Here is a 16,256-nt window from a genome sequence, read left to right as displayed (position 1 = left end):
ATTCTTTAATGACCGTTTGGCCCCCCGTTTGGGAATCTCGCATGGACAACATCATATCAACAATGGAACATTGGTCCTGAAGCCCCCACAGGCTGTAGACTTTTTATCGTCCAATAGTTTGATCGACTTCTTGATCAGTACGGAGAGATATGCATACGCGCATAATGTTAGCCCAAACCGCACAAAACTATCGGTCGATGGAAATTCTGCAGTCTGCGGAGGCTCGTAGTATATGAGCGCAACAAAATTACAACTCGATGCCCGCTTTCGTGGATGCCGCCGCTTCCGTTTCTGCACTTCTGCCGCTTCTACCGCCACATTTTAGAACAATAACCTTACCATATCAGCTCTGCTTCGCGGTTAAAAAATGAATGATGCATTTAAACATGAGGAACAATCAAGGATCGTCGTAGTACAGACAGAAAAGTGATCGTTACGACGCCAAGCCTCTCAAAAGTCGTCAAGAAGCGAATTCAACGCAACCTACGAAACACAACGTCTAAGAACACCGAGTACTTGTCAACGGGTCTGAAAATGCTGGTAAAATCAGAAGAACGGAACTTTGATCGTCTGTATATGTATATAGTGACTCAAATCCGTAATCGTACACCACCATGCAGATCTCTTTTCTCTTCTTTTGAAAGTGGAAAACAAGCTTTCGGAAACAACTCGATTTCGAAGGAGTTGGCCAATTTCAGAATTCAATCATTAGAATGGAATCCCTTGTCCATTGCAACTATCTTTAGCTGTATTTAGCCGTTATCTACGAGTTTTTTGGTGTATCCGGAAGGAATATTCATCCATTTTTTCATCAAGTTTTTTTAGAATCGTTATTTTTAGAAATCTGGTGGTTTCTAAAACACAGATAACATCCTTAGTTAGACGGCAATTATAATGTAACCATGTGCGAACTTTACATGCCTTATACTCTGGGTCATTGTCGTAGTAAAACTTGAATCCTCGATTCCATCCCATTTTGTTGACATTTTGCCTCAAAATTTCCTTCAGGATGTTCAAGTAAACATTCTGATCCATTAAACCATCCATGAAAACCAAATTGCCCATACATGCACCCTCATACCATCCTTCCACCATGTTTCAACGTTGCTTTCAGATTTTTTTACGTTTTATTTATCGTTTGGCTTTCTGCATACGAAACGATACCCATCGGAGCCAAAACTATTAAATTTGGACCCATCTACGGAAGTAACATTTTATCAGTAAGGCATTGATGTGTTTCATGCTATTTGGAAGAATCAAATTGGAGTTACTGATATTTTTTTTTTGCTGAGAAACGGTTTGTCCCTCTGTGCTCGGGCATTCAAGTTGCCCTTCCTAGGCACATTACTAACTTTTTGTTCCTCAATTTGGTTTTTTTTCGATGATGTAATGGAGAAAAATGTTTACTTGAACACCATGAAGTGAAATTCGAAGCAAAATGTCAACAAAATGGAATGGAATCGAGGATTCAAGTTTTATCAAGACAGTGACCTAGAACACAAGACATATAAAGTTCGCAGATGGTTACATCACAATTGCTCAAAAGTTATTGATATTCCTCCACGATCTTCCGACATCATTCCCAGTAAAAAAATAAGCAAGTTATCTGTGTAGAAATTTAGAAACCATCAAATTTCTAAAAATTACGATTTTAATAACTACTTGATTGAAAAAATTGTTACATATTCTTTTCGAATACACCAAAAAACACGCAGATAACGGCTAAAGACAGCTCAAGATAGTTGCAATGAACAAGGGATACTATACTAATGATGGAATTCTGAAATTGGGTAATGCCTTCGAAATCGAGTTGAGATTTCAACCAGCAAACGAATATAAGTTTGAGTCAATTCTCATACATTAGCACATACATTCGCCATTCCTCGGAAATTAAGAACCATTACTCTGAAAACAAATAGAAAACCTCTCAACTATCATATGACACTATGACTTTATCTAAATAGAATGTTCCGAAAGCTTGTTTTCGACTTTCAAAAGATGGGAAAAGAGATCTACATGGTGGAGTACGATTACGGATTCGAGTCACTGGATATCTGATCCCGCATCTGTGATATTATTTTTCGCTGGAGTAGCCGCTGAGTCGAGGACGGAACTGTTTTTTGTTGAAATAAAATGTGTAAAAAACTTTTTAAGTTAAACGGTTTCATGTGATTAAACATGATAACTATACAGATAACTAAAAGCTAGAAAATAATTAAGCAAGTAGCAGTTAGCAGTTATCATACCCCTTCTTTCATTAATCAATGACATTGATGAGACTAAAATAAAATCGCGGGGCGTATGATGCGGGTAATGGAAACCCAACGTGCCCCACGATTTTATTTTAGTCTGATCAATATCAATGACATTGAAAGAAGGGGTATGATAACTGCTAACTGCTACTTGCTTAATTATTTTCTAGCTTTTAGTTATCTGTATAATTATTATGTTTAATCACATGAAACCGTTTAACTTAAAATGTTTTTTTACACATTTTATTTTCTAGTTAGTACATTATTTGTATCACTAGCATATTTCTCAGTAATAAAACCATTCAACTTTTTTTAATTTTTTTTTATTTGTTACCTAATTTTCCTCGGAATATTTTTATGATGTACTGTATTCTATTAGTCAAATCGTTTCATTTGATACCGACTTTGAGGGGATTGCAAAAATACATGGTACGTACCCCACAGACATTCTAATATACATACAAACAGGTCAAGATGAATTAAACCATTTAGAAAAGTAATCGATTTTTTGGGGACTGCGGCCATCTTGGATTTGGTTTTTTATGATCTACTACGTTCTAATAGCACTTTCATTTGATACCCTTATTGATGGGATATTTAAAAAAAATTACCGTTTCACCGTTCTGTAGTGGTGGTCATTTTGGATTTGAATTTTTTATAATTAACTATGTTCTACTAGTAAAGCCCTTTTATTTGATACTCATATATTGATGAGGTTTTTAATAAAATATCTATAATGTGCCATTTTAGATTTGCATTTTTTATAAACAAATGTGATCTGCTAATCAAGCCCTTTTATTTGATACCTATATTGATGGCGTTCTGAGAAAATGTGTAATCCGCCATTTTGTAGTGGACGCCATGTTGGATTTGCATTTTTCATAAAAAACTGTTTTCTGCTAGTCAAGCCCTTTCATTTGATACCCATATTGATGGGGTCTTAGGAAACCCCATATTGATGGGGTTTTGAGAAAATATGTGATCCACCATTTTGTAGTGGCTGCCATCTTGGATTTTCAAGATAAGGAAATACGCAGTTTTATAGTGACTGCAGAGAGAAGTTGTGTTTTAAATTTCAGATCAATCGGTCAACAGGAAGGGGGTCAAATGTCTATGAATGTGGGACAGCGCTACAGACATGTTACAAACATACAAACAGGGCAAGCTAAATAAAACCGTTTAAAAATGTGTAGAAATCGATGAAAATTACTGCTCGGTTGAGGTTTTGAAGAAGAATGTGATGCAATGGGTCCAGAAGACCAACAATAACCACAATTGAATTTTCATGCAAGATTGGGTCCGGCTCAAACACAGAAGACGGTCCAAGACTAATGACTTCTCCATTTAGGCGAACTTCGAGAGAATTACTTTCGTTTAGATAAACTTGTTCACGCGTATAACTTGTGATGCACCTAGCACAAAACAGAACGTTGAACGTCTGGTAAATTCAATGTATACTCAGTTTATTTAACCCTTTCACTGCAACAGTGTGCTTCGTGGAAGTGCTACCACTGTACGGAGCATTGCGCCGAAAAGTATGCATATCGCGCTGGTGTGATCAATGTGCAGTACCACCCTGATGTCGTCTATAGACGACACTCGTACACACAGATCGTTGCGCGGATGTCACCTATAGACGACACTCGTAGAGAAAGGGTTAATAACATTGGATGAAATGAACCACTTCGATCGTTATGAACAAGGAAAAAACGGAAGTCAAAGTTGTAACACAAACAACAAATTGTCCAAACCACCACGTGCAAGCCTTGCGTGAGTGTTGGCAACCCTATCGAGAGACTGGGATTCTGCGAGCTTCTCGTGAGTAGAATTCGATTCGGTGGCTTCAGTATCGTGACTACCTCGATCGAGTCAACAAATATTCAGTGCTCGTCGGTGATCGTGGTTCATTGTTGGCGCTATTTTTCGACCTGTTCGTACAATACAACGATCATTTACCTGATCGCAAATTTGTGGCTCCCAATGCCGGCATCCACCCGTCTATGATCTATGTAGAAGAAGACGGCGAATAAAATACATAGGATCGTGTGCTAGTAGTGCGCTTCACATTCGGTATCAAGTCGTCAATCAAGCCGCGTTGTTCGCAAATTGACAGGTATTCAGCGTTGATTGTTTTGGGCGTTATTAAAGTGCGACAGTTTGGATGTGCTCGTGCGACCGGTTTCGTTGATAACAAGTTCGTTCCACTCAGGGCCCATCCGGAATGTGTGTGTGTATGTGAGAAGAGAGTGCCCAAATCTGTGACAGCATTTGGTTGCGAGATTCCGCTGGCTCAGTTTTGATTTGTGTGGTAAACAGAATACGCAGTGAAAATGAGATTGCAATGCGCAGATAGGTAACCTGTGCCGCGGTGATTTTGTTGTGTCGTTCAGCGTCCTTACGGAATGGATCTTGGAGTAGTCCGTGAAAATAAATAGTTCGAATACCTGTGATTGGCAACGTGGAGACCTTAATGGGAAATGCATCTGTCATAGAAGATTCTGTGAGAACATCAATTAGATTGCAGAGCTTGGCGCGGGGAAACATGCGTTGCTTTATTGTATTGGCTGGCGAATGACAATAAATACGATTTGATTGTGACTAATAGATCGACGCTCCCCAGGCGAGAATACGTTAGGCTTAGAAAGGGGATTTTGTTTTCATGGTGAGTATGTATTTCGTTTCGAGTAGCATTTGTATTGGCGTGTGCGTTCGTTTGTGTTATAAGTGATCACATGACTTGAAATGAAAATATTATGTTTTATATATCATTTTCGCAAAACTTATCTGTATGTATTCCGGTTATCGGAAATCACCTGTGTATGTCAGCATAGAGGAACACTTCAGTACATCATTGGGACCGAATCAAAATAGTTTCTTTGATTCTTATTTTCTGATTCCCCTGTACCTTTATCGGACTTTGAAAATGAGTTTTTATGACAGTGGTATCTAATGAATTCATTATTCGAATATTTTTTTTGAACAAAGCTCAAAAATGTTTGTTGTTTTGTGCTTATCGTTAATCCGCCCGAATAAATTGGAGAAGTCATGTGCAACAAGAACAGTTAAAGTTCGGTGCAAAATTTGGTAGTGCCTGTGGGAAACCACTGTTGCAAAGGGATGAATACATCGATTCATAAAGCAAATCCATATCATTGAACATTGCATTGAGAAAAGTGATTCTTCCAGTTCTTCCGACTTTTATCAATTCGTATCTCAAATGATACGAACAATCTGTTCGTATCATTTGAGCAACTTTGACGCCTGTCCCCATGGGGAGCAACATCTGATGTAACAACAATCCTCAATTTGTACATAAGGGAAAGTAGAAGTGATTAAGAGTCGACATTGAACTGGTTGTGCACTATTCTCGAGTGATTATAGCAAACTAGCCACAAATCCCGACATCACGCGAAACCCGTATAACGCCAGCTGGTACCAATTTAAGTGGAGCGCTAGGTTATCTGGTTGTGTACCGAGGGTAAATATTTGAAAATGATTAGTATTTACTAACCACAGCTAAGGGCACGAGACAGCACAGAGTATACATGCAGTATTTCGATTTAATTATAGAGGTATCGTTCATTAGACGACAATCGATGGCTGTCGCTCATGAGGCCGTAATAATCACATGAAGTCGGACTGTGAAATTCTGTGAATCGACAGAAAGTGTACAAAAGTTTTTTTTAATTGACTATTCATTCGAGTATACACTGTTCTGCAATTGACGCCATATTTCTTGTTACACACATTTTCACGTCGGAAAACCTTCAAGTGTTAATGTTGGGTATAGGAAAATTGTCCATTGAGAAAATGAGAAAACATGGAGGGTTGTGAACCTAGTCAGAACTCGAATTTTCCTCTCCAAAAGCCTAATACAGGTCGGACTCGATTATCCGGAGACTCGATTATCCGGAGATTCGATTATCCGGAGTATTTTAATTTTGATTTTCGGAAATTTTGAATAATTTGTATAATAATTCCATATTGAATAGCTAATATGGGTATCAAAAGAAAGGGCTTGACTAGTAGAATGCAGTTATTTACGAAAAACGCAAATCCAATATGGCGGCCACTACAAAATGGCGGATTACATATTTTCTCAGAATCTCATCAATATGGGTATCAAACGAAAGGGCTTGACTAGCAGAACACAGTATTTTAGAACACAGTTATTTTTTTTTTTCACAAACCCATCAATATGGGTATCAAATGAAAAGGCTTGACTAGTAAAACACAGTTATTTATGAAAAATGTCCAAAAATGTATCAAAAGAAAGTTCTCGACTAGTAGAACATAGCAGATAATGAAAAATCCTATTTCAAGATGATCGCAGTCCCCGAACAACTAATTACTTTTTGAATGGGTTCATTCAGCTTGACTCGTTTCTATGTATGTTTGAATGTTTGTTGGGTTGTCCAAAATTAATAGAAAATTGACCCCGTTCCTGTTGAATGATTGATCTGAAATATGGAACATACATTCAATTCTACTGTCATTATATAGGGTTGGGGAAAAAGAAATGTCGTATTTCTGATCGAAATCTGACGCTTTATTTAACATACTTAAAATTATATAATTTAAGTCAAATATGCGCCGTTTTGTTCGCGAACTTGTTGCCATTTAGAAGGCAACTTCATTATCCCCCCCCTTATAAAACTCCCCTCCTTATTTGCAAAAAACTCAGACAGCCAGTTTTCGCAAGCCTCTTTTGAGGCCAACTTAGTATCACCAAGAGCGTTTTGCATGGACCGGAAGAGATGATAATCACTTGGAGCCAGGTCCGGACTATACGGTGGGTGCAATAAATCAAATGAAATGATTTGACTAATAGAACACAGTACAGGTCAGACTCGATTATATACAGACTCGATTATATTCAGTTTGGAAAACAATATTTTTTTATATTTCAAATATGACTTATTTCATGGAGAAATGTAACCTTTCAACGTTAAGGTGGAGTTTAAGTGGCTATTACATGTACAGTGAGGTAAAAGTCGTGATTTTTGAAGATTTTGATTGAATTTTCACCAGAAATTGTTTATATCGATATTGCAGCCAAATTAAGAAAGATAGAAGTTGTGCGTCAAAGAACAAATTGTGGAGCGGTAAAGAACTTCATTTTAATTGAAAGAAACAATATAGTTTAATATAGATTTTTAGGATAAAATTAATAATAACACATTAAAATTATTAGCTTTTAAGTGTTTCACTTCCAAAATTCACTAATATAGTTGTTTCACTACTATATCCTGCACTAAATTTTCTCGTCTTTCAAATGAAAGCATCAGAATCGTCCTACGTAGCGTACTTTTTAATGTAGAGCCAGTATGAAGCAACAGAGTCCGAAACAAAAAAAAAAAGTTCTGTAACTCTGTCATTGTTGAAATTCGAACATATGCGTAGGAGGATTTTTTTAATCAAATATTATCGTCTATCACCTCCTGGGAGAATCTGGATAAATTAGTTTTTTTCATATGAGAAAGGTGTTTTCTGACTTTAAGGGGATGAATCAAAAATCAAATTCCTCTTTTATTTTCAAAAAACCAAAAATACATGCAAAAAAAACAAATAAAGAAAAAAAATTGTTTTTACTCGATTATCCGTAGGATTCGATTATCCGGAGTGAAAAAAAATCAATACCCCGGATAATCGAGTCCGATCTGTATACGATAGATCTTCTCGGTCTTTGAGGACTGTCCAGTATAATTCTAAGGTATTTATTCTGAATGATTTGCAGCTTGATTTTGATTTTCGCGTTTGACTTCCGGACCGACTAAGCATAGGGGAAGGTGGTTGTAACTCGACCGGTGCACCTCTACCGAAACTATTACTGGTATCAATTTGGTTGTATGGTGTACTTTTTCCTGGGCCCTTCATTAGTCCGTTTCGGCGCCATTTTGTGTTTTCAAAAAACGAAGGATAGTTTTTTGACCAGAATGGAAAATGAATCAAATGTTGTTTAAGATCACCTTTGATCAATCTGCGGCCCGGCGAACTCTTTTGGTTGGCCCACTTGGTTTTACTTTATTTTAATAAATCATTACCTATTTTTATGACGTGGAACTACGTTTTTTTTTAAATGGTGCCAAATCTGAAAACAGAGGCGAATAATCTGTGAAATTTGAAAACCTCTGTAATCCAAACCATGATCATGATCATCAAGATAGATATCGCACACAGTGATTCAATTTGGTTCGGTGGAGACAGCGCACCGATTTAGATGCCGCTAGGTGGAAAGTGCTTCTATATTTTTAAACCACACCATTCCTGTGTCTGAACTGGGGTGTAAGGTTAAAATTTCGAAAAATTTGTCGACAAATTTTCTAAAGATAATCGTGGCTCAAAAACAGGAAGTGAGTTATATCTGTGGTATAACCGCAAGGGTGACGTAACCCTATCGTTGATTTAGCGATCATTTGTTTTTAGTTGCATCTGAATCAATTCTGAATGAATGAATAAACGAATATTTGGGGGACTTTGAAAACGAGAGCGTTACGTTGAAGGCACAATATTCAGCAAAAGAAGCAATCACACGAAAGTTGTATAATACATAATACATTGCTTGTATTGTGATATGATCTGTTGTATCAAATCAGGCTACATAATTTTGGCGTTCGCTCATCCTTTCTCACAACACCCATTTCTCGTTTGAGAAATTGTTGAGTAAACATCGTTTGCCAGTGCGCGTAGAGCGGGAATTCCTTCTTAAGATTCATTGCACCTCTAATAAATTGCCGAAAGACGTGGTCTTACGTTGATCGCACTTGATTGAAAAATCACAAAACCAAATTTTCTAAAGATAATCGTGGCTCAAAAACAGGAAGTGAGTTATATCTGTGGTATAACCGCAAGGGTGACGTAACCCTATCGTTGATTTAGCGATCATTTGTTTTTAGTTGCATCTGAATCAATTCTGAATGAATGAATAAACGGATAGAAGAAAGAATGATTATATGGATAGAAAACATTAAAATAAACTTTTTCGCTTGAATGAATTTTTCAATTCCCAGGGGAACTGGCAGATTATTTTTCAGCAACGATAACATCTTTCCAGAATCTTCTCGAAACTGGATGGCAACCGAACGAAAATAGTTCCGCGCGTGTATGTGTGTGTGTGGCTGCTCCGATGTCTCAAGCGGAACCGTTTGTGGCATCACTCTCCTCCTGATGGATTCCCTTCTGGCCTAAGGTGCACAAACAGGCTCTTGGTGACACCGTTCATCAGCGCTTTCATGATGAACGAAGTTAGCTTCACCACAATAGCGACAACATGCTTCAATCGCTGTCCAATTATAACTGAGTGGATTTCCGAGCGGCGGATACCGATTGGTGATTTCAATAGCCTGTTTTGAAAGCGATTTTAAGGCTATTGAAACAAGTTTTTGGATCAAAAAGTAACAAGTATATAACGTGTAGACATTTTATCTTTCGAATGAAGTGTTTATCATACCATTTCGTTCGGTTGTTTAGGAGCTATTAACGCTCAAAATCTCGGTCTCCGGCGTAACGCTTTCGTTTTCGAAACTTTGATTTTACACCCCGGTATAGAAATGAAAAGCGTAGTCCTACGTCAAAACTGCATTGAAAGCAAACTATGGAAATCACAAAGGTCCATCAAAGTCAAGATTGATCGGCGGTTGATGCATGCCGCCGGATGGCTGTGGAAGCACTATTAACATTGTGTTCGCCCTGGCCAACCTCATTTTGCTACCGTGTTGAATGGACGTGCATAAATTCTTGCCTCGGAATGCATTTTCATATATTACTAGCTGACCCGGCAAATTTCGTCCCGCCCAAAATTTGTTTCTTTGTTATCAATACCTTCAAACATTCACGTTCTCTAACTATGAGCAAGTTCATGTGTCCAATCGCAGAACTGTTGATTGATTGATCTTCTAATTGACCCCATTGAATTTACCTTTTACTATAAAAATCCTAGAATTTCTAACAAAACTCATCATTATAATATCAGATTATTTTCAGACACAATTCTCGTTAAAGATTTTTCAACCACTTGCAAATAATATGTTTCTCCGTTACATGGAATAAATGTTTTATACAGAAAATATGATAGAATAAAGAGCACTAAAAGAAGAAGATATAGGAGTGCGTTTCATCGTGCGTGGAACATATGGGAATTTAATTTTTCGAATTTTCCCTTTTTCCTTCAGAGTTTGTGTTTCATTTCTATGACAGTACCGCCCCCTCTCCCTCAGAAAGGTAGGAGAAGTGTTGAACGACTTTAGATATGTTTTTTGCCCCCTAAAACCTGCTAAATTTGGTGCAGTTTGCTTGATTAGTTCTTGAATTATGTAGAAATGTATGCTTCATTTCTATGGTAGTCCCTTCTGTCCAGAGAGAGAGAGAGAGAGGATGAGTGCCTATTCACCATGGAAACGTTTCGTGTCCCCTAAAACATTCGCATGATAAATTTGGCTCCATCTGCTTGATTAGTTTTCGAATTATGCAGAAATTTGTCTTTAATTTGTATGGCAGCTCCCCCTTAGAAAGGGATGTGAAGTGTCTAACCACCGTAAAAACATTTATTGCTCCCTAAAACCTCCACATGCCAAATTTGGTTCCATTTGCTTGATTAATTCTCGAGTAATGCAGAAATTTGAATTTCATTTGTATGGCAGCCTCCCTTTAGAGATGGGGGAATAGAGAGTCCAACCACCATAGAATCATTTATTGCACCCTAAAACCTCCATATGCCAAATTTCGTTTCATTTGCTTGATTAATTCTCGAGTAATGCAGAAATTTGTGTTTTATTTATATGGCAGACCCCCCCCCCCTTCTTAGAGAGGGGGTGGAGTGTTTAACCATCATAGAAACATTTATTGCAGCCTAAAACCTCAATATGCCTCATTTGATTTCATTTGCTTGATTAATTCTCGAGTAATGTAGAAATTTGTGTTTCATTTGTATGGCAGCCAACCTTTAGAGAGGGGGGTATAGTGTTTAACCACCATAGAATCATTTATTGCACCCTAAAACCTCAATATGCCTAATTTGATTTCCTTTTCTTGATTAATTCTCGAGTATTGCAGAAATTTGTGTTTCTTTTGTATGGCAGCCCCCCTTTAGAGAGGGGGTGGAGTGTTTAACCACCATAGAAACATTTATTGCACCCTAGAGCCTCAATATGTCTAATTCGGTTTCCTTTTCTTGGTTTCCCTGAAAATTGGTATTTCAAGTTGATCGGTTCAGTAGTTTCCGAGTCCATAAGAATCAGACAGACAGACAGACAGACAGACAGAAATCCATTTTTATATATATAGATAGCGCGAAGTAATCATAGTGCAAAGTTTGCACTGACGAACAGAAGCAAAACAAAAGAAAAATATTGAATAGGGCCTACCGCGTCGGCTTTTATATCGTTATGTGGAGATTGGTTGTGTATGATTGAATCACACTTACTTATAAAATAGATAACATGTGGGGGGAAACAAATACGAAATAGCCTTGGGCCGCATTACGAGAAAAAAATCACGATGCATACTGAGTGCGCTATGTGCATTGGTAATAAGGACACAAATCTCATGTATTGTTCTAGCGAGAACAAGAATGAATCACGAATGTCCCATATCCATCTGCTTCTACAAGACTACACCAATGTGTTTTTTTTCGGGGCCATCAAAACTTTCAAACAAAACATTCTGCAATTATATCCGAAGAAATCAACAGCGGATTGGTTTTTATAGTTGTTTACTGGAACAGAGCTTCTGTGAATCTAGGAGCGTGTTCGGATTTATTGGTATAATGTTTCGAATTATAGAAGAATTATATAATTTTTCAGACTTCCAGACTTTTCAGTCCATCCGCCTCTATCAATCAATTTATCAATTTATTTTAGTGAATTCGAGCATTGTTTCCGGGTCAAAGTGGCGTCAAAGGGCAGCGTATTCAAAACTGGATGTGAATAAAATATTTTTCTGTGATGTGATGTGTGTGTTAGTATGAAATAAATTCAAAACGTATGAATAATATTCCTCACTCATCCTTCATATCCCTTGACTCGAACCAATATGAACCGATCTTTTTTTTCTCACGCCCTCAACTCAGTGTTATTTTTCTCTTGCTTAAAATTCCGAATTCAATACAGTTAGTGTGTTACGCTGTCTTTGAATTTATATAAATATCAGATATTCTAGGACCTCCAAAACTCCAAAACACTTGAGCAGTATTGCTTTGGTATTGAATCTTTTTAGTATTGGAATTTTGGAATATTGGAACAATTACTCCAAAATTTTAATACATATATCATTGCATAAATCATTCCACGGAGACGTCAGTTTGAAAGTTTTGCTCATGGTGTTGTTAGGCTCTCATTTGTTGCAATTTCTAATGTCCGCGTTCAAATGTTAACGAACGGGAGCTGAAATAAATCACGTCATACCGAAGGTTGATTTTTCTTATTCTACATTCTTCGTGACTGAGAAAAAGATTGCAACGAATATGGTCAAAAGGAACACTACCGAAAACAAAATTCGCCTTAGAAGAAAAAAAAAACTGAGAATTAAAGTTAGATTCCGTGTCCCCATGCACCTCAATTAATCTGAACATGGCATGACATGAAGGACATGGTGAACATGAAGCAATAAATATGATATTTTTCAAGTTTTATCATGTTTTCGAGAGGTTCTAGAAAAATTAATATTGCTTCACAACAATGTTCGAGTAATGTCATTTTAATCTGCTCGAATGATATGAATAATAAATTTTCTATTTCGATATTTAACAAACCTCATTTAAAAACTACACGAAGTTATGAAGTAAATTTAATTTCTCAATCCTTGGAATGGGTAAACAAATTATTTTAAAGCCGATCTTTTCCAAATAAAACAACGGGTTTACAGGACTCAGTTTTCTTCCAGTTTTTTAAGAGCAATCTTCAAGTTTTTTTGAAAAATATTTTTGCAATCCTGATTACGGCAATCGATATCGTTCGACCTTAGCTGCTCGGTACAGCCGAATAAGTGTGGAAGTGCCGCCCGGGCTTGCTGTCGTGCCGAAAACCGTCTCGAGTCATACCGAACCCAACCCGAAACAAGTGGGTCCGGATCGAAGAAAGTCGAAACGGAACAAAACAAAGTACATTCGTGTTGAAGACATTGTGCTTCGTGTGCAGAGATGCCAAGTTTGAAGACATGTCTTCATTTTGAAGACGTTTGACTTACTGTAAAGATTTTTGATTTTGTTAAGACATTTTGAAGACATTATCAAATATGTGTAGACATTTCTGTATGATAGCGTACGTGGATTTTCGAGAGATATTATTTCCAGGAAATTCTAACTATTGTCCGAAAATATCGCCCAAAGAAGTACGTCAGTGTCATTCTCTAGCTTTTTTAATCAGTGTCACTTGTTTACTTTTGTTCTTAGTAATCAACGGAGACTTTTGTCTCGGGGTCATTCACTTGCTTTCCCAAGCAGAAAATCCAAAAGCATATAGATTTAATTCAACAAGACCGATGCCTATCGGCATAATGTGAACGCGCCTTTATTCTATCAATTTTTCAATTGATATGAAGAACGCCAACAACAGTGAACCAAATTATCCAACAAGTGCTCTTACTTTTGGTTTGTTTGTTACAATGAGATTAGCAACTTGTCATGATCTTCCTACTATGCAAATCCTACACACACCAAGAACCGTGTTGGCATGATGCATTGACCCCCCATGTGGCCACTTTGGTCGCAAAACAAAAGCCATGCATCCGTCTATGCGTGTGAAATTGTTCGTGAGTGAATCTGTAATTATTTATAAATTCTGCGCTTTCCGCTATGTGGTTTGTGCCCCGCAGCGTGTTGCATTCAGATACATTGAGATTTACATATTAAAACTTAATCCACTGTTACGGTTTACTCATTAGCAGTGATGATTCCGGTATTTACGTGTATTCTTGCAGTGGTTTTTTTTTGTTCTTTGTAAGTCCTGATTGGGAGTATTCAATTGTGCAATCTTGGAGATATTGTTATTGTCTTCTGCTCGTAGTCTATAAAGAATATTGGCCTCGTTGACTTTTGACTTGTCTTTTCAATTCCATGTATGATGTTTTCAATCATCAATTTGAGTTTTGAGATTTTTTAAAATGAGAATTGCCGTATACTTTAGAGAATTCCACTCAATGAATTGCAATTGCTGGCTACATAATCTGTTTCAAACCGAAAATCATCGCACATTACGAAATCGTTACTGAGAATTAAATTCCCTTTACAATCGCCAGACGCATTCACAATGAGTTTATTGAAATTGATTTCAGCTGCTACCGGCGCAGGTATTGTTGAAATCCTACCCGCGTATCCGGTTGACCTAAAGCAGATTTTTCCCGCAATAAACTACGCGTTTTCACCCCCAGTGGGAACGAGATGCAGCCAGGCGAAAAATGGCAAATGCCGTTATGTCTTTATTGCATTGTAAATTTCATTTCATAAACTTATACAAAAAAAACATAATAATTGAGTCCTGCATGGGTGAGACGTGTGCATATTTCCCCTGTCGAACGGTGGGAGAAACAAGGACACATTGGTTGATTCGCAGATTTTTCTGCATTTTCATGATCACGCCTCACTGCTCCGTTTTGTTGTTGGTACTTTAGGAAACAAATGCACTGGAAAACCCGCACCCTTTTAATGACATGTTATTATTTAATCAGCGTTCACAATTCATTATATATATTTTTTGTAAACGTGTGCACATTTTTTCAACGCTTCCGGTGAGGTATCCTGCTCCTCCTGGTTCGCTTTTTCTACACTTGCGTCATGGTTTGTTGATTAGACGAGCAATTCAGAAAAAAAGCCTAGGGGCATAGACGGGATCTTGACATAGGACTGTGATTGTGTGTAGTAATTGCATTTGAATTGACTTTTTTCATCAAAATCTGTATTTTTTCTCTTTTGATACATCAAATGGAAGCCCCAAAAAACTGTTTGCTGTATGAACTTGTATCCTTTAAACGGGTTAGATGAGATAACGTGGTAGAATCCGGAACCACATTATGTTCAGAAATGTACACAAAAATACCATTAAAGCCATTACTACCCTTTTTTTCAATTATGCAGAAGAAGACAAAGAATCATAATTTTTTTCTGAATTATAGTGACTTTCAACCCTTTTACTTTTGACTGATTCGTCACTTCAACCTTCCATTTTGGAAGAATGTCGGGAGTGAGAATTGAACTCGTGATCTTTAGCGTGAGAAGTATGGATGTTACTACTACGGCAGATCGCCTCCCGAGTTATCATTTATCATTTTTAAACACAAGTCCAAATAGTTAATATCTACATAAATATAAGCCTAGGTCAAATGAATATATGACTACAGAAATATATTATAGATAAAAATAGTATTTTCTCTTTCGTTGCCACGTTGGAACATTGTTTGTAGGGGGTTGTAATAACTTTATAGTTATGTATATTAAGTATTCTATTGCCATGAGTGCTCTCTTGGGAAGTTCATGTAGCTGCTGTAGCGAACTGTTCTCATTGGGTGATAAGTTCTGCTTATGTATAGGGAAAGGAAAGGAGAATGGCAAGTGCATTTGAGGGTATGAAGTGGGCTTCTAAGGTAGACATACATATATTAAGATCGCGACTTCTCAAGCTATCATAATCTGATATGCGTGAGTATACCCTTTCGAACCTATAAATCAGCATCCAGTTCAATTCTTTACTTGAATTTTTACTTTACCAAACAACATGCTCGATGATATCCTGGACCAACAGTACATAAACTGTTAGTAGCAAGATCTGCACGATAAAAACGTGAATTGAGCATGAATTGATCGGACAACATACAATGCAACAACTGATAAAAACCTATTATCGGCAAATGGAGAATAATTCATAATACTCATTGATTAACATTGTGGGCTAACGCCCGCATTTAGGCAAAAAGATTGCTCGTTGCGTCGGGGAGGAAAGTGGGTGGTTAGAGCAATCGAAAAAAACATACCCATTTTTGTCATCAAATTGTTTAGTTTTTTTTACTATATTTTCT

At 37.2% G+C, this 16,256-nt stretch overlaps 2 protein-coding genes across 2 annotated transcripts in view; both read left to right on the top strand.

Moving 5' to 3' along the window:
• LOC129775271 (peptidylprolyl isomerase domain and WD repeat-containing protein 1) overlaps nt 1-16,256 on the top strand; it is a 78,930-nt gene that overhangs the window by 34,268 nt on the left and 28,406 nt on the right. The gene's annotated exons all lie outside the window — the stretch shown is intronic.
• LOC129773710 (uncharacterized) overlaps nt 165-16,256 on the top strand; it is a 68,329-nt gene continuing 52,237 nt past the window's right edge. The window contains exons 1-2 of the mRNA XM_055777353.1: nt 165-225; nt 4,758-4,914. Of these exons, the coding sequence (XP_055633328.1) occupies nt 165-225; nt 4,758-4,914 (218 nt within the window). The remainder of the gene's footprint in view (nt 226-4,757; nt 4,915-16,256) is intronic.

Source organism: Toxorhynchites rutilus, chromosome 3 (genome assembly GCF_029784135.1).
Source record: "Toxorhynchites rutilus septentrionalis strain SRP chromosome 3, ASM2978413v1, whole genome shotgun sequence".
Taxonomy (NCBI): Eukaryota; Metazoa; Arthropoda; class Insecta; order Diptera; family Culicidae; genus Toxorhynchites; species Toxorhynchites rutilus.
This window is presented reverse-complemented; position numbering and strand designations above follow the sequence as displayed.